Raw genomic sequence first — 18588 nt, 5'->3', positions numbered from 1 at the left:
GCCATTCCCATCCAACATCAGGGAGAGGGCCAGCTTCGCCAGGAAGACGTGGTTTGCTCTGCCCAAGGACACCTCCCTCCACAGACACAGCTGGGGTCTCTTTGAGGGGTCCTGCAGCCTTGCTCCCTGGCTCCCTGCTGGGGCTTACCTGCTCTGCTCCAGAGGGTCTCGCTGAGGTTGCCCCAACTACTTACTTACCAGCGGGCTTCCCTGTTGGACCCCACTCTACCCTCCAAGAACTTCCAGATGTCCCTTCTGAAAGCACAGATCTGACCCCGTCACTCCTGCACTAAACCATTCTGTAGCACCTGCTGTCCTCGGAAGAAAGGCTTAGTTAGCCCAGGATTCGGGCTCCTCCAGGGTAGCCCTCGCCTCATCTCTCCTAGTCCCGCCTTTAGACTAGCCCTCACAGAAGCCACCCCACTGACCCTGTCCCCTTACCTACTCCTTTCTCCAAGAAGCCCCCACTTCCTCCCTCACCCGATGACGTCCAGCCTGCCAGGGCAGACAGCTCATTCTCTGGTCCCTGCTTTGCCTCGTGTCAGCATCCTGCAAGGAAATGATTGGTCTGGGGACCTACCTCCCTGATCAGCCTAAGGGCTCATTAAAGGTAGGGCCTGCTTTCTTCTATAACCACAGCAATCAAACTGTATGAGAAATGAAAAACGTAGAGAAAACAAGAATATTTTTTTTAAAAAGACAGGGGAAATTACAACGACTCTGTGGTACTATTTCTTTTCTTTTTTTTTTTTAATGTTTATTTATTTTTGAGAGAGACAGACAGAACGTGAGCAGGGAGGGGCAGAGAGAGAGGGAGACACAGAATCCGAAGCAGGCTCCAGGCTCTGAGCTGTTAGCACAGAGCCCGATGTGGGACTCAAACTCACAAACTGTGAGATCATGACCTGAGCTGAAGTCTGATGCTTAACCTACGGAGCCACCCAGGCACCCTGCCCCTAGATTCTTTTTTTTTTTTTAATTTTTTTTTAATGCGTATATATTTTTTGAGAGAGAGAGAGAGGAGAGACAGAACATGAGTAGAGGATGGGTCAGAGAGAGAGGGAGATACAGAATCCGAAGCAGGCTCCAGGCTCTGAGCTGTCGGCACAGAGCCTGATGTGGGGCTTGAACCCATGAACCATGAGATCATGACCTGAGCCAAAGTCTGATGCTCAACCGAGTCACCCAGGCGCCCTGCCCCTAGATTCTTTTTTCTTTAATTTTTTTTATGTGTATTTATTTTTTGAGAGAGAGAGAGAGAGAGACAGAACATGAGCGGAGGATGGGTCAGAGAGAGAGGGAGATACAGAATCCGAAGCAGGCTCCAGGCTCTGAGCTGTCAGCACAGGGCCCAATGTGGGGCCTGAACTCATGAACCATGAGATCATGACCTGAGCCAAAGTCAGATGCTCAACCAACTGAGCCACCTAGGTGACCCCATGATACTATTTTGTAGCCATATGATTAGCAAGCATCTAAAAGTTTGAGCACACACTGTGCTGGTGAGTATGCAGGGAAATGTGCACTCTTTTTAAAGAATTTATTTAGTTACTTTTTTACTTAACTTTTTATTGAGATATAATTGACATATAGCATTGGTTTCAGATGTACAGCATAACAATTTGATATTTGTATAGAGACTTGACCTTTGAACTATGCAGGGGTTAGGGGTGCTGACCCACCCAGCACGTCAAAAGTCTACATGTGACTCTTGACTCCCCCAAAAAGGAATGGAGGTGAGATTTCTAAGTATCTCTCTTTTTTTTTTTTTTAAGTTTTATTTACTTATTTTGAGAGAGAAGGGCAGAGAGAGAGGGGGAGAGAGAATCTGAAGCAGCCTCTGCACTGTCAGCTCAGAGCTCGACGCGGGGCTCAAATTCAGGAACCACGAGACCACGACCCAAGCTGAAACCAAGAATTGGATGCTTCACTGGGCCACCAGGCACCCCTACGTATCTTTCTGATATAGCTTTAACTCTGGAACTATATAACTTACATGTACATAATAATAAAAACAAAAACCAAACCCTAAAACTGACACCTGGAAACAGACCAATGTGTCTGACAGATGGGTCATTACAAAGCTGCAGTGACTAAGTGTGTGCCTGTCCCCTACTCTTGGCCTAAACGATACCTTAACCTCTCATGATTCCCAACGTCTTTAAGAACAAGAGTTACAAACACCTGTTCCTCTGACTGCCTTTCAACAGCTGGCGAGGGTGGGGGTCCACAGAGCCGCTTCCTAAGGTGGAATCAGCACCAGGCAGTAAAGGGTGCCAGGATCCATCAGCTATGTCTGCTGTGGGCACGGCACAGATGCACACAGGTGCCGTGCCTGCATTAGCCCGGAGTCCACCTGGGCAGGGGCCGCTTCTGGTTCAGAATGGCCAGCATGCTGGGAGTGTGGAGGCTACCGCTAACACAGATCGAGGGAGTCCTTAGTTTAATGCCTAGAACGTAGAGTACTTGACAGCTATGTCCAGGTCCGGCTCTCCCAAGCTCTCCTCTCCAAGAATCCTTGGAGCCCTGAGTGTTGGTGCTGCTTGAGGCAGAACATCCAGTCTCCCACCCCTCTGCGGGTAGAGACCAGAATGTATTGCTGGGATGTCATAAAGCCTGGGCTGAACCAAAGCATCCCAGCGCTCAGACAGAGCCAGCCCCTTCCATTTTGGCCCCGCATGTGTGAACTCCACTCACTGTAGGGTGTTAGTCTATTTCTGTAGTCACCTGCCAGGACCGGGGTGACAGACCCACCCCTCAGGGCCCCCTGACCCTTCACCTAGCTCCCTCCATGCCCTCACCCCCACGGCGGCCGTGTAATTCCTCAACTGCCAAGAACCTGATGTCCTCACAGATTCAGACAACCACCTGGCTGTCACCCATAGTCCTGGACCCAGAGCAGTGCCCCAGCCAGTTGCCACCTCGCTATGGAGGGGAGTCACCGGAGTGACAGCTTTAAGATGCACACGCCCTCAAGGGGCACAGGGTGACGATCTGCTGAGGCCTACGGGGCACAGCCTCTCTTGGCTATGGACTTACATTAAACCCTTAGCAAAGAAAGGGAATCACTTGTCAATGAGAATTCTGTCCTTTTAACTTTTTTTTCCCCAATATTTTTCTGAATTTGCTATTGGTTATCAACCCTCCAGGAATCCCTCCCTGCACACATATGCACGTGTGTAGACGCAGGCAATTTCAAAAACCCCGGGGCGCCCCCACCCGCAGACTCTGCCTTGTTGCATGCCCAGATTTTGAAACCATCAAGATAGCCCTTTTTCTGCATGTGAATGGCCAAGCATGACCAGGGCCTTTGACTTTTCCTCCCTGGCCCTCCTACTCCACTCAGGCCTCTTTGCTCAAACATCACCTCCTCCAAGAGGCCTTCTCTGATCCCGTAAGGCAGAACCTCTTGTCACCTGCTACCTCCTTTCCCGCTCAACTGCCCTTATTACTACCTGCCATCACTTTGTATGTAGTCATTTGTTTCTGTCGCCACAACTAGAATGAAGTTGTTACTGGCTAGCTGTGTGACCGCAAGCAGATTAACCTCTAGGAGGCTCAGTCTCTGCATCCTCTAAAATGGGTATAACAAGAAGTTGCACCTCGTGGGATTACCACAGAGATTCAAGGAGTTGGGAGCAGGGGGTGCCTGGGTGGCTCAGTCGGTTAAGCCTCTGATCTTGACTTTGGCTCAGGTCACGATCTCATGGTGTGTGAGTTGGAGACCCACATCGTGCTCTGTGCTGACAGTGCAGAGCCTGCTTGGGATTCTCTCTTTCCCTCTCTGTCTCAAAATAAGTAAATAAATTTTTTAAAAAAGAGATTCAAGGGAATGTGAATGAAAGCCCCAAATACATGTCCAGCAACACGGGCTCAGTCAATGACCTGAGCTAGGGCACCTGGGTGGCTCAGTCCTTTGAGTGTCAGACTTCAGCTCAGGTTGTGCTCTCTCGGTTCATGAGTTTGAGCCCTGCATCAGGCTCTGCACTGACAGCTCAGAGCCTGCTTCGGATCCTCTGTGCGGTCTCTGCCCCTCTCCCACTCGCATAATGTTCAAACATAAGTGAACATCAAAGACAAAAAATGGCCCGTGCTATTATCAACTATCCTTATCATCCCCATTTCCCAGCAAAGTGAAGCAACGTGTCCAAGTGTATCCAGTCTGTTCCGACTGCAGATCCCCTGCTCTTCCCCGTGTGTCGATGCTACAACCAGCAAAGCTTCACTGTGGGCAAAGCAGGTCACTGTAAACCCTGCCAAGGGATTTTTTTTTCCACCACCAGCCCAAAGGGAAAGACTGTGTAAAGGCACCACACGTCCCATAATTAACAGCTGCCAAACTATGAATTACCACCTTCGCGGGTAATTCTCCTCCCATTCAGGCATAAACGGGCCAGAGAATTCTGTGCCAGGGAGAAAGGTCAATAATCACCACTGCTAACGAAGGACGCTCATGAATCATAAGGGCTCCTCAGTGGATGTCAGAGCACAGATACTTGAAGGGGCAAAGCCAGAGAGGAGAGGGCCTGTGCACGTCAGACCAGACGTCTACTCCGGGCCTGGGTCTCCTGATTTGCAGAACAAGAGGGTGAGCCTAAACATCCAGAGGCCCTTAGCGCGGACGGTTTACATTTCTAGCAGATGGAACGCATGCGCCCCTTCACAGGATACTCATGCTTGGTCTAGGACCAAAAGACAGCAGGAGAGGGGCGGGGTGGTTGGAAGTGAAGGCCCCACTTCCCCCGGCTATCCCAGCGGCTCCGGGGTCATCGTGTTCAGCCGTACTGAACGGCTCCATCGTGGGAACGGGGAGCCAGGGGGGGTCCTCACACCCGGGCACTGGGGGCTCCCAGAGAGTAACCTGCACGGGGGTCAAGGGTCTCCAGATCCCTGCAGCAGACAAAAGCTGAAGAGTACCTGGGGTGTGGACCGCGGAGGGAATTAGGTAGCCAGCAAGCACAAGGCCTCCATAGTCCAAACAGACGGAGGAAGGTACATGTAAGTCGGGGGTGGGGGCCAGAGCTGAGCGGTGCCCATCTTATGTGTGGACCTGATTTTGTCCTCCCCTGACCTTCACCAGCTGCCCACTGCTGGGTGAGAACAGAATAAATATCTAGCCCCTAGCCCAGCATTCAAAACCCTCCTTGATCTGACCCAGGGAGACTTCCCAGCCTCTTATCTCACCCGAGATATACTATTTCCAGTGCCCTCAGCAGCCAAGCTTCCTGCCTCCAGGCCCTCCTTCTCCTTCTGTGTTCGCTGGTGACCTGTCCCCCTCGGGACTCTTCCTTATCTCTGTCATAAGCAGCTGCCTCCCCCACAGACCAGTGGCCACCCAGGGCACAGTATGGGACTTCACCCGGCATCTCTGTCTCCCCAGCCTGGACTGTACCAACAAAGTGCCCAGGGGCAATCTGCAGGGTAAACTGACGGATGGACAAGCAAACAGTCACTGATAGTTGCTTTCCTAGTTTCTATGCTCCCCTCTTCCTTAAAGAAAAGAACCCTCATTTTGTCAGGGTAGAAAAGTATCTAGCTAAAATATTTCCCGGTCTCTGTTGAAGCTAGGTATGGCCAATGGATTTAGTTCTGGCCAGTGAGATGCAGGTAGAAACTGTTCTTTTAAACTCCTGACAAGGCTACTACAAGAAGCTAACTTAGCTGAAAGGAAAGCTCTTTCCTCGTTTAGCTATGTGGGATACAGATGTGATAGCTGGAGCTCCAGCAGCTATTTTAGACTGCGAGGCAAACTTGAGGATGAAAGCCACATACTAGAATGAGGAAAGACAGAAACCTAGGTCCCTGATACTAGGGAACTGCCACACTAGCCCCAGGCAAGACCTCTCACATGAAAGAGAAATAAACTCTCTTTTGGCTAAGACACTGTTTTAGATTTTGTTACATGTGAATAAACCTGATCTTAACTGTTATCAAGACAGAAGAAAGACAAAAAAAGAAAGTCATATCTTTCTCCTACAGCTTGTCTAGTCAGGAAGCCTTGACTGGGGACACGTCTACATTATCTTCACCCTTAATCCCACCTCAGGACAGTGAGCTCAGTCGGTGCCCTCTGATGCTTCAGCCACACACCCCAGATAATTGGGATGTCTGGTCATGAAGCAAGCACCCAGGAAGAGCCCTGAAGAATCTCTCCTCAGGGTCCTAGGGAAACCGCACCTCATGGAAGGCTCCGGCAGGGGTTCCTCAAGAGTGACTGATGCCACCTTAGGGAGGTCAATCGTCTTGAAACCTGTTCTCTGAGCCCTCAGTGCTTCCTGATCAGTGAGGGGATCCCGACTTCCTAATTTTACATTGCCACCCTCCCTTCTACTACCCTCCCTATCACCCTCTCCTTCCTTCCTTTTTCCATGGTATGCATTGGCTTATTACTGTCTCGACCTCTGTCTCTGCTAGAATGTCAGTTCGTGAGGGCAGGGATTTCTGTGTGTTTTTTACTCTGTTGTATCCCTAAGGTGTAGAGCCGGGACTGGTGTAGTAGATATTCATATAAATTTTGGTGGGGGGGGGGGGTCAGGAGACCTGGCTCCAGTCCTGGCTGGTAAGCCTGGACACATTTAAGCCTGGACACATTTGCCCACTCATTCATTCTAAACAAAACAACCCTTCTCAAATAATACCCACTTCTGGGTATTTAACCACAGGAAAGGAAAACACTAACTCAAAAAGATATTTGCACTCCCGTGTTCATTATAGCATTATTTACAATAGCCAAGATACGGAAATAACTTAAGTGTCCATTGATGCATGAATAAAGATGATACACACACACACACACACACACACACACACACAGAGGAATATTATTTAACCATAAAAAAGAAGGAAATCTCCTATTTGCAACACCATGGATGGACCTGAGGGCATTATGCTAAGTGAATTAAGTCAGACAGAGTAAGACAAGCACTGTATGATCTCACTGATACGTGTAATCTAAAAAAAAAAAAAAAGAAAAGTCATAGATACAGAGAATAGATTGGTGGTTGCTGCGGAGGGGTGTGGGGCAGGAAATGGGTGAAGGGAGTCAAAAGGTAGAAACTTCTAGTTATAAAATAAATAACTCACGGGGGTGTAATGCATGGCATGAAGCCTGCAGTTAATAATACCGTATTGTATATTTGAAAGTTGCTAAGAGTAGATCTCAAAAGTTGTCACCACAAGAAAAAGATGTGTACCTTCGGTGCTGGATATTAACCAGACTTACTGCGGCGATCCTTTCACAATATACACAAATACTGAATCATTATGTCATACACCTGAAACTAATATAATGTTATATGTCAATTATACCTCAATTGAAAAAAAAAAAAAAAACCTGTTGGTGGTTATCTGCTCTGTATCAAACACCATGCTCCAGGCGAGGGTTTCAGAGGTGAAAGGCTCTAATCTCACGGACCCTGCTTCTAATGGGTGGGAGAAACATGGGGGAAGAAAACATGTTGCCGAAAACCAAGGGGACCAGAACTGTCCTGCAGGCTGGAGCTGGGGGTCAGGGAAATGTAAGCCCTGACTGTCCCAGCCCGGGAGGCCCCTGGGAGGCCCCCCGCGACAACCCTTTTGCCCCCTGAAGGGGGAGCTGACTCACCCTCTCTGGGCCTCCTGTGTGAGAGGCAGGCTTTGCATTCGGTCCACTTCCTGCGGCGGGGCCTGCGTGAAGCCTTCCCATCCACCCTTGGAGGAAGGTCCGGTTCTCTTTCATCTGTATTTTAAACTAACCCTTACTGAGCACTCACTACCTCCCAGGCACTGTTCTAAGCCCCTCTCATTCACTAGCCCCGCTAATCCACACCATACCCTATGATTTAGGTGCTGTATTAGCCCCATTTTACAGGCAGGGAAACAGAGGCCCAGAAAATTAAACTAGTCAATGCCACCGAGTTGGTGTCAGACCTGGATTCAAACTCGGCAGTCAGTGTCAAAGCCGAGGCAGGGAGTTCTGAGCTCTGAAGTCCTCTCACCACAGAGAGATGAAGGGGGACTCACACACCAGCTGGGTACCTGATGTCAGGCAGGCACCAGAATCCTCTGCAGACCGCATTTCATCCCCACAGATGTCAACGATCACCTTCCGCCATCAGGGAGGCCCTGCTCTTTCTACACACTTCCTGATTTCAGCTTGATGACGATAGGGAGCGGGAGCTATTCCAAAAGCTATTCTGACCAATCAGGGTTCAAAAAAAATTTTTTTTTATGTTCCATTGTATATTTCAGAGAGAGAGAGACAGAGTGTGAGCAGGGGAGGGGCAGAGAGAGACAGAATCGGAAGCAGGCTCCAGGCTCCGAGCTGTCAGCACAGAGCCCGACGCGGGACTCAAACTCACGAACAGTGAGATCATGACCTGAGCCGGAGTCAGACACTCAACCGACTGAGCCACCCAGGTGCCCCACCAATCAGGTTTTAATACAAATTTGCCTGAGCAACTGAATTATTCGCATCAAGGGGAAGAGGTGGGCTCACCTTGAGGGGCAGGTAGGCAGCGATGGTGATCCGGGCACTCAGGTGGATGTGGCCATGTTTGTAGCTCACGAGGAGTGTGGTGTAGCCCTGGGCCTCCGCTCTCACCTTGACCCCGCTGCAGTGCTCAGACCCTGGCTGCAGCCTCCCTGTGAGAAGAGAACCAAACGATCCCTGTGAACTTGCCTTTGCCAAGAAAAACATGACAGGCTGACAGCCCCTCCTTCATCCTGGGCTTGATACACAATCTAACTTTTTTAACTGAAAGATCTGAACCGGGGCGCCTGGGTGGCTCAGTCGGTTAAGCGTCCGACTTCGGCTCAGGTCATGATCTCACGGTTCGTGGGTTCGAGCTCCGCATCGGGCTCCGTGCTGACAGCTCAGAGCCTGGAGCCTGCTTTGGATCCTGTGTCTCCCTCTCTCTCTGTCCCTCCCCCACTCGCACTCTGTCTCTCTGTCTCAAAAATAATAAATAAACATTAAAAAAATTTTTTTAAAAATCTGAAGTATAATTCCCATACCAAAATACACTTATCATAAGCATACCATTCATAATGATATTTTTCCCCCACCAACTGAACACACCTTGTATCTAGAGAAACACTATGACCTGTATCCCTGAATCTCCCATAGATCTTTTTGGTCACTAGCCCTCCCCAGAGGAAAACCACTGTCACCTGACTTCTAACAGCTTAATTTTGCTGGCTTCTATATTTTACATGAAGGGAGTCACCGAGCATAAACTCCTGTGCGTCTCTCCTCTTAAGCTCAACACTGGTGGTGAGAGCTCTCCTTACACTTTGCATAATGTACATCTTTTATCCGCATTTGTAAATATGACTTCACTGTATGAATACATAGCAACCGATTTCCCCATGCTACTGCAAACATCTGGGTTGTTTGCAGAGAGGGGCTTTGAAGCAGGGTGCTGCTGTGAACACGTATGCGTGTTTTCTGGGGTGGACGCATTTCGGCATTTCTGCTGGGCGTATCCTTAAGAGTCCGGTATCTTCACCCCTAGTCCTTATTCCCCAGGAGCATGGGTATGTTTGTATACCATCATCGTTGCCAAATATGTTCCCTAAAATGGTTACATCAAACTATACTGTTCCTAGTTGCTGCACAGCATCCCTGCCAATACTTGGTATTTTCCACAATTTTTAAAAAAGGCATTCTAGTGGGAGTGTAACGGTATTTTATTGTTTTGTTTCCAAACATTTAGAAAAAAATTCTGTGAAACCCCACATACCCATCCCCTAGATTCTATAATGAATATTTCGCTATATTTCTCCTACCACATATCCATCCATCCCCCTACCCATCTACCCACTGATCTTTTTTTTTTTTTTTTAATTTTTTTTTTCCAACGTTTATTTATTTTTGGGACAGAGAGAGACAGAGCATGAACGGGGGAGGGGCAGAGAGAGAGGGAGACACAGAATCGGAAGCAGGCTCCAGGCTCTGAGCCATCAGCCCAGAGCCTGACACGGGGCTCGAACCCACGGACCGCGAGATCGTGACCTGGCTGAAGTCGGACGCTTAACCGACTGCGCCACCCAGGCGCCCCTGATCTTTTTTTTTTCTATGCATTTAAAAGTAAGTTGCAGGCATCAGTACACTTCATTCCAAACGCTTTAGCATACATATAATTATCCACAGTCCGATATTTCTTCATGGTTCTCTTTCCTGAAGGTCAAATTTACACATAGTGAAATAGTACAGATCTTAAGCGGACCATGCCATGAGTTGACAGATGCGTCTACCTGTGAAGCCCTAACCTCTACCAAGATGTGGGACACGACCTATCCCCACGGTTCCCTCCTGCTCCTTCTCAGGCAATCCCCGCTCACCCCTTTCCCTGGAAGCAAGCACTATGGCATTCGTTTTATATCATGGTTTAAGGGTTTCAGGGTTTTATTAAATAATAATTTTATTGAACTATAACTCACATGTCACAGAATCACCTGTTTATTTTTTTTTTTAGCTTTTTTTAATGTTTGTTTATTTTTGAGAGAGAGAGAGAGCGTGAGCAGGAGTGGGGCAGAGAGAGAGAGGGAGACACAGAATCCGCAGCAGGCTCCAGGCTCTGAGCTGTCAGCACAGAGCCCAGTGCGGGGCTCAAACTGATGAACCACGAGATCATGACCCAGGCCGAAGTCTGACGCTTAACCGACTGAGCCACCCAGGCCCCCCAGAATCACCCATTTCAAGTGCACACACAATTCAGTGGTTTTTTAACACGTTCACAGAGTTGGGCAACTACCGCCACTAATTCTAAAACATCTCATCTCCCAGAACGAAACCTGCATCCATGGCCAGTGGCGCCCTCCCCTCTCCAGTCCCCGGCAGCCACTGCTGTACTTTCCGTCTCTCTCTCCATGGGGATCGGTGTGCCCCCCACTGCACGTCAATGAAGCGCATTCTTTGGGTCTGGCGGCTGTCACGCAGCATGTTTTTGAAATTCATCTATGCTGTCCCATGATCAGTAAGCCGGTTCCTTTTTATTGCGGAATACTGTGCTGCGAGGGTGTCCCACAGTCAGTCTGCTCATCCATTCACCAGCTGAGGAGCACTGGCGATGTTTCTAGGTTGGGGTGATCATGGAACAGAGCACGCTGTTGTGTCAATGGCCACCACTGTGGCCAGGGCAGAAGTCCCCGCACCGCCAGGAAGGGTGGGTTATAGAGTCCACGGGCAGAGCCCACGAGCCCCGGAAAACTGCAGCTCTGCCCAGTGGGCCTGTGGCCACAATCACACACAGCGAATAGGGCAATGCTAGGTCTGAGTGTGGACCCTGCTGGCTTCCGGTCGGGTTCAGAGAGGCTGGGCGAATGCTCTCCTGGACTGAGCCCTGAATATGAGACAGGACGCCAGGTCCTCTGCAGAGCTGGGAAGTGGGTGCCGGGGAGTGGTGGCGGGGCGGCCTGAGCGTGATGCCCTCTGCCCCCTGCCCCAGCCTGCCTGGCGTAGAGACTCAGCACTCCCCGAGTGCCAGGCTCTCCCATCCTACGACCTCCGCCCTGACCCGGGGCCGAACTTGGAACGTGTCACTCCCTCTGCGGTCTCTGGCTCCTGACCTACTCTTCCTGCTTCTCAGAACACTCTTCTCCCGATTTTCCCCCTCTCATCCTTCAGGTTCAGCTCTCACTTCATTTAAGCAGCCTTCCCAGACATCCCCAAACTGGCTTAGGCACCCAACTTCTGCACGTTTCTGCCAAGGATTATGTTCAGGTTTTCCTACCGAGTGCACGCCCAGGGGTGGAACAGAACTCACGGTCCCTGTGCTCGCCCGCCAGCCCACTCCGTCCCAGGCACCGTAAATGCCTGTGGAACCACCTGTCTTGGTTGTTGTTGGGCCATGAAGGAGACACCACGCGTCTTGTGTTCACCAGGAACCCCCAGAGCACAGCACTTACTAGGTTCTCAGTGAACAGGCTGCTGAAAACCAGCCAAGGCTGGGAGCAGAGCAAGGGCCAGGGCGGAGCAGGAGCCCAGGTGTCGCAGCACCCCGCCAAGCCCGGAGCCCTGGGGCTCCATCAAAGGCTTGCAATGGTGCCCACGGCCAAACAGCTTCCAAGGGGGCTTCAGCGATGAGGACAAGGAGGAAATGGGACCCCAGCTGCCAACTCCAGCAGGAAGAAAGTGGAGCCCCAAACTCACCGAGAGGGGTCTTGGGGCCTGGGGCTGCAGCCACTGAGGGACCCATCATGTGTCCTCTCAACCAGGCAATCTCAGCTGAGACAGACAGACAGACAGAGAAGGAAGCCTAGCGTGGGGATACATCTGCCCCCAAGCACCTGTTCCATGAGCCTCCTGGGCCCCAGACAGATGTCACTCAACCCGCTGGCCCCACCTGGTCACTGGCCCCACAGGTCCTCTGGACGCCTGCATCTCTGTGGCTAGGCTAGGCTCCAGGTTGGAAGGTATGTATTTCTCATATAGCCTGGACCCTATACGCGAGGCTTCACCAAGCCACACGTACTCTACACCAAGGGACATTCCAGGAGCTTTCTGAGGGAAATTTTGACGCCACGGGTTTTGGTCTCGGCTGCCACCTTCAGAAACAATCTCCTTGAAACACGCTTCTTGCGCTGGGCTGAGGGACATTCGTTCGTAACCCTCACAGCTAGTGAGGAGCGGGTATCCCTATTTTGCCCATAAGGACTTTAGGTTCAGAGAGGCTGGGCAACTTGTCCACCATCACACAGCCAATGTGAGGAAGAAGTGACGTTCAGACCCATAGCTGTGAATCCCAAACTTGTCCCCCATTCCCAGGACCTCCTGGGTGCCAAGCCGGTGCCTGGGGCGCGGCCTGCAGGCTCCCCTCCCGGACATACGTCGGGGGCAGCACGGGGGGGCAGCTCCTCTCCTGCCTCAGCGGGCCTCTCTCTCCCTCACGCGGAGGTCTTTATCCCGGGCGGCTGACCACCGAGGCCCTGCCCACCTGTTACTTCCAACCCCTCCCCGAACCTTCCTCCCTCACTGGATTGTCAGTCCTTGGCTTTCTTCATCCACAGGAATCCCCTCACTGCCTCGTCTCCACCTCTCAGGGGATGATGGCTCCACGGTCAGTGTCAGACACACCCAGGTCTATATCCCACCCTCACCTGTGCCCTTGTGTGACCTTGAGCAGCTAGCTAGTGAAGAGCAGCTCCCTGTCTCTTCATCTGACACGTGGGCCAACCACAGCCCGCCCTCCCATGAAGTCTGATGAGTCACACACACACGCCGAGTGCTTACTCTGCACCTGGTGGGGTTGACGTTCTTTAAACTGACTGCCACTGCCACCATTACCACCAACATCACCACCGAAGCCCCACAGGGCAAGCCAAAGAGGAAAGGTCAATGTGCATTGAGGGGTGGACACACTTCATGCCACCAAGGTGTCAGGATTCTGTCACCAGCCAAAGTCCCTACCGACAAGTATCCCGAGCACCTACTGCAAATCCAGGCACTGCAATGGGCACGAGGACATGCGATTCTATTTAAGATGACACCCATTTTAGAGATGTGGCAACTGAGGGCTCCCAAAGCCCAATGACAGGGTGGGTCACACGATGGGCAGGAGCCGGACCAGACCACTGCTGATGGTGGACAAGGGGACACATGTCATTCCTCGTGCTATGACCCGCCCCCCCCCCCCCCCCCCCCGCTGTCTCAAGCCCTCCAGTGGGCAATCGGGGGCAGCCCCTGTTGAGAACTTAGGCATTCTGTCTGGTGCCCACTCATCAGTGCTGGCTCACCTGGGAGTGGCTGGAACACGCCCTGGTTCTCCACCTCGATCGCCAAGTCGAAATGGGAGCAGTCGCTCAGGGTGACCACCTCGTCGGCCCCACCAGGAATGAGGCCGTTGATCCTCAGCGGCAGCTCCAAGGTCTGGCCCACGCGTGCCTCCACCTGGCACAGCGCGAACTCCATGCTGCTGGGCTCGATCACGTACACCTGCGGGACAGTGGCATGGACTGAGGTCATCGGGCTCCGTGGGAGAGGAAGGGCCTGTGCTAGTGTTTCCTAAGAGCTGCCGTGCACTGGGCACTGAGGACACGTCAGTGGGAAGACTGAGCTGGGAGGACAGGTGTGTGCAGTGAATTGGGGGACAGAGCTGTCAGGGAAGGCCGCTCTGATAAGGTGACCCAGGAGCTCAGACCTGAGAGCCATGTCAGACGTAGCCAGACAGAAGTGTAGGGGGAAAACATTCCGGGAAGCAGAGACAGTCGGTGCAAAGGTCCTGAGCCACGTACCAGCTCAGCTTGCTGGAGGAATATAAAGAAGGCCACAAGACAGGGTGAGAGAGGCATCATCACCCACAGATGACAGTTCTATAGAACAAAACTTGTCACACTCCAGGTTCTGTTCTAAAAACACTGCTAATTCATTCAGTGCTCTCGGGCTCTTTGTTAAGATTTTATTAGCCACCTCTACTTGAGAAAACCTGGACGGTGGGTCTGAGCCGGGCAGCCTGGCCTCTGGGGCCATTACACAGTCTCTCGAGGAACCGTCCCCAGGCTGCTGAGCAATTGGATGAAAGGTGGCACGTGTACTGAGATTAAAGAAACTCAGGGGGAGGAGGACAGTGGTCATAGTTCATCCATAATTTGACAATCATACTGTAGCTAAAGGGTCTCGGTTATGACCCTTTATACGTGAGAATGAGATCGATCCTTAGGAGTGTGTGTGTGTGTGTGTGTGTGTGTGTCTCTATGTGGATCCAGATATAAAGACCAGGACAACCTGTCCATCCACGTCCCAAATAATATACGAGCAGGTTGAGACTGGACACGCTGTGAAAGGAGCTTTGACTTCTGCCTAAGTGAAGTCATAGAGGTAGGTGGAGGTCGGGGTCAGGGTCAGGAAGTCAGAAGGCCAAGGTGGATGGCAGTGACTCATACCCACCACCCACGGCCTTCGCCACGTGAGCTGGTCCTGCACCACCTGGGGTCAACAGCCAGGTGCAGGGCTCCAGTACAGAGAAGGAAATGAGTCAGAGCCAGGTCTCACGGAGTCTGGGGCCTCCCTTTGACCATGAATTTGCCAACGCTCAGCAGCACCTGACTTGGAGATTTCATTCCTTTCAGGTCTGAGGACTTTTTTAGAATGACCCCTTGGTTACCTCATGTCTTCTGTGTTCCCTGGTCCCCCTTCCAGAAACTCTCACTATGCTGACCCTGCCCCTTCTGGTCTCATCCCCTGCCTGGCGGGGGACGTCACACCCATCCCCCTGCTGTGACCTGAGCTCCTCAAGGGCGGGGCTGGGGCCTGACCCCCATCCCCCTGCCGGCCACCAAAACCCAGTCCAAGACTGAGGGCCGAAGTGCTTCTGAATAAGCCTGAAGGCTGGATGTGAGGAGGCGGGCTGGAGACCTCCGTCCTGTGCCTCTCCCCACCCCCAACCCCGCCCCCAAGCTGTCCGGGGGCCCCTGAGGTCTCACCTTCATCTCCCCAAAGTGGAGCGGGTTCTGCACGTCATGCGCCTGGATCACACTGAGTCCAGTGTTACTGCCTGTGGTCATGACGCCCTTGACGGTGACCATGGCCACCATGTGGCTTGACGAAGACCAGCTGAAGTTCCCACTCCCGCCGTGGGCCTGGGGAGGAAAACCAGTGCATCAGCCCGCCTGCCTGCCCGCGCTCTCTCTCTCTCCCTCCGTCCGTCTCTTCCTGCCGCACACTCACGCTCGCTCTCTGACTCTCACGGTCAGCGGCCTCTCACCACCTGCAGCACCAGCCGACCCCCGGCTGGAGGCCGCCTCCCCACCTCGCTCTCTCTACCGGGTCTCATTTCCGGTCCTCATACTGTGGGGGCCTTGTGGCCGACACACACACACGCACACGCCCGTGACACTGGCCCCAGACCTGGCGGCACCCCCAGACCCGAGTGGGAGGACCCTGGGCCACACGGCAAGGTCCAGGAAGCTGCTTCCCCGACCAGGCACAGGCTCCCTCCCGGCACACAGCCCCCCCGCTGCTAGCCATCTCCCCTGAAGTACAGGCAGTCCAGTGGCTCCCCACATCGGGGGCCAGCACCCCAAGCCCTGGACGGGGACACACCTGAGTGAACAGGCAGCAGGTGCCGGTGACAGTCGTCACGGCCAGGGAGACAGCAGGGACAGTGCTGGCCACCGGGGCTCGAGCCCCCATGGGAGTCGGTCAGTACCCGCTGACTGAGGCCAGGTGGGCGCGTGCATATCAAAGACCGAGAACACTTGATAGGTGACAGTTAGAGATGTTCTCGCCTTGAATTTCAAATTCTTCTCCAAGGATATTTACACTGCTTTTGGAAAACCACCTTTTTTTTATCAGTATTATTTTATTTTTTAACAAAAACAAATGCTGAAGTTGAATGTGCCCTCGAGGCTTTCTTTATTGTGCTTCCTTGTCTGTTGATCTGGGTTTTTGTTTTTTCTGATTGCCAAAATATGACGCTGTGACGGACACCCCAGAAAGTAGAAAAAGCATAAAAAGTCCCCGATTTTAAATTCTCTCCGACCACTAGAAGGTAACAGTAAAAGACACAGAATAGACAAAAAGCCCTAATCCCGTGGAAACCCCCAAAGGAGTGAACCCAGATGTGGGGTGTCACAGTTACCTTTATTGTGTACTGATAGGCGCCCGTCTTTGGTTGCCATGGAAACGTCAAGATGCTCGGATAGAGGGTGATGGGGACATGAATTTCTACCTCCTGCTGGTTCCACACAGGTACCCGCAACGTGTGGACCCCTCCATCCTACAAGGGGGTGAGGGAGCTGCACGTCACCATGACAATCAGGTCATCAGAAGTTTTTGCACCCAAGCAGACCCCCACCCCTCCCCAGAGATCAGGTCACAAGGAGATTTTGTGATTGTCGGGGAGCAGGAAGGATGATGCCGGATACCCTCCAGCCTCCTCCGTCTCCATGGAGACAGCTTTCCACGGCTCTGTAACAGCCACTCAAGTACATGCTGCCTGACTTCATCTTCACGGCACCCCAGGTGGGACGATGTGGTTATCCCACTTTACAGGCAGGAAAACTGAGGCATGGGGCACGAAAGCAACTTGCCCAAAACCCCCAGAGCTGAAGCAAGACTGGTAGGAATCGTTGTCTAACCCCCAGGCTGTTTTCTCTGCTGCCTCTAGCTGCCTCCTCCAGGTCCGGGGCAGGTTTGTGCAGGGTAGGAAGAGATCACCCGTCACCCATGCCAATTTCCCAATCAGTAAAAACCTGCTCACACCTAAAACTGACCGGCCTTTTAAATGAAAGGACTTGGAAGGACCCAAGCAGCCAAGCGGCCAAAGGGATGCTCCTGGCTCCTGGCTGCAGCACAGCTAGACACACGGGCCCAGCGTGGTTTCCCCAACAGGGTTTCTGCCCCAATCCCAGAAGGGCAGACTCACCTTCACAGGGGCTGGCAAAGGGCAGGGGAAGAGGGGCACCCAGTATGGGGACGGGGGACAGGGAAAGCCCCAAGCCCCACCACCAGACAGCCCTCGAGAGCCCAGACGGAGGCGACCCTCACGGTACCCATGAGAGCAGCACACCAGGCTGAGCCGGGGGTCCCCGGCCTTCCAGGGCTCATGTCCGGCCTGGGAGGGCACGGGGGGTGAACACGGAGGGAGGTGCCAACTTGCCTGGTCCACCACGGAGGTGAGGGCTGCCTCAATAGCCGTCTGGCCCTTCTTTGTCGCCCTGACGTGATGGTACGAGCCATTCTGGGAAGAAGCGAGCACCTCAAAGAACTCAGGAGGTAACACGGTGTCGATGCGGAGATTCTGGAAGGGGGGCAGGATGGGTGAGAGAGGCGCTTCTGGGACGAGTCCGGAAGTCAGAACGCAGGAAAGGAGCGAGGTCAGGCCACGGGGCCGCCTGAGGCCCAGGGGCCTCAAAACCAGCAGACGAGTTGGGCGAGGCCCCAGAACTGAGCTCTGACCACTCTGACCTTTGAGCCCTCCCAGGCCACCCTCCCCGCAGGGCCCGGGGACCCAGCGCTCCTGCTGCGATCACCCGGTGGTGCTCAAGCCCATGTCAGCTTTCTCAGACCCTGAGGTCCCAGCAAAGAAACCACTAAACACCAAACCACAAAAAAGGTCGTGACTATCCACGAGAGCCTGACCCCCTCACCCCCAAAAAAGGGGGATCGTCAGGGTCCTTGTTCAATAACACAAAGAAAGCAATAACCTGCAAAGCTGCCTAAGGGGGAACCTTGCCTCCTTCTCAAACCTCAGAAGCCGCCAGGAAGGTCCCAGATGGTCCAAATGAGGATCCTGGAAACCTCTCCTGAAGGAACAAAACGTGCCAAGACTCCTCTCCCCCCACCTATGTCTGCCGTTCCTTTCTAGAGCCAGAAAGCTAAGGGATGTTGGCCTTGGTCACCTGGGACTTCCAGACAGAGTTATAGGTATTGCTGGCCCTGCAGGAAAAGATGCATCCTCAGCAGAGTGAGGTAAAGTCTCAGACTAATGACAAGGGAGCAGAAAGGCAGACAACGCTTGCTTCCCGTCACCGCCTCCTTGGACTGTGCTGCCTGTGGCTTCCTCTCCCCGCTCCAGCCCTACAGGGAGAGGGCCAGGGGTGCAGACTCCCAGGCTCACAACGTCCTGAGAGGCCCCCGGGATCCCACGGTGCTGTCTCCCATGGACC

The 18588-nt window shown here is 52.7% G+C and overlaps 1 protein-coding gene across 3 annotated transcripts in view; it reads right to left on the bottom strand.

Moving 5' to 3' along the window:
* NUP210 (nucleoporin 210) overlaps positions 1 to 18588 on the bottom strand; it is a 109340-nt gene that overhangs the window by 51419 nt on the left and 39333 nt on the right. For all 3 annotated transcript variants that reach the window (XM_023250062.2, XM_023250061.2, XM_023250060.2), the window contains exons 10-14: positions 17580 to 17720; positions 16560 to 16697; positions 15403 to 15558; positions 13717 to 13915; positions 8477 to 8622 (exon numbers count right to left, since the gene is read on the bottom strand). In XM_023250062.2, coding sequence (XP_023105830.2) covers positions 8477 to 8622; positions 13717 to 13915; positions 15403 to 15558; positions 16560 to 16697; positions 17580 to 17720 — 780 coding nt within the window. The remainder of the gene's footprint in view (positions 1 to 8476; positions 8623 to 13716; positions 13916 to 15402; positions 15559 to 16559; positions 16698 to 17579; positions 17721 to 18588) is intronic.

The sequence above is a fragment of the Felis catus genome, chromosome A2 (assembly GCF_018350175.1).
Source record: "Felis catus isolate Fca126 chromosome A2, F.catus_Fca126_mat1.0, whole genome shotgun sequence".
In the NCBI taxonomy this organism is placed as follows: domain Eukaryota; kingdom Metazoa; phylum Chordata; class Mammalia; order Carnivora; family Felidae; genus Felis; species Felis catus.
This window is presented reverse-complemented; position numbering and strand designations above follow the sequence as displayed.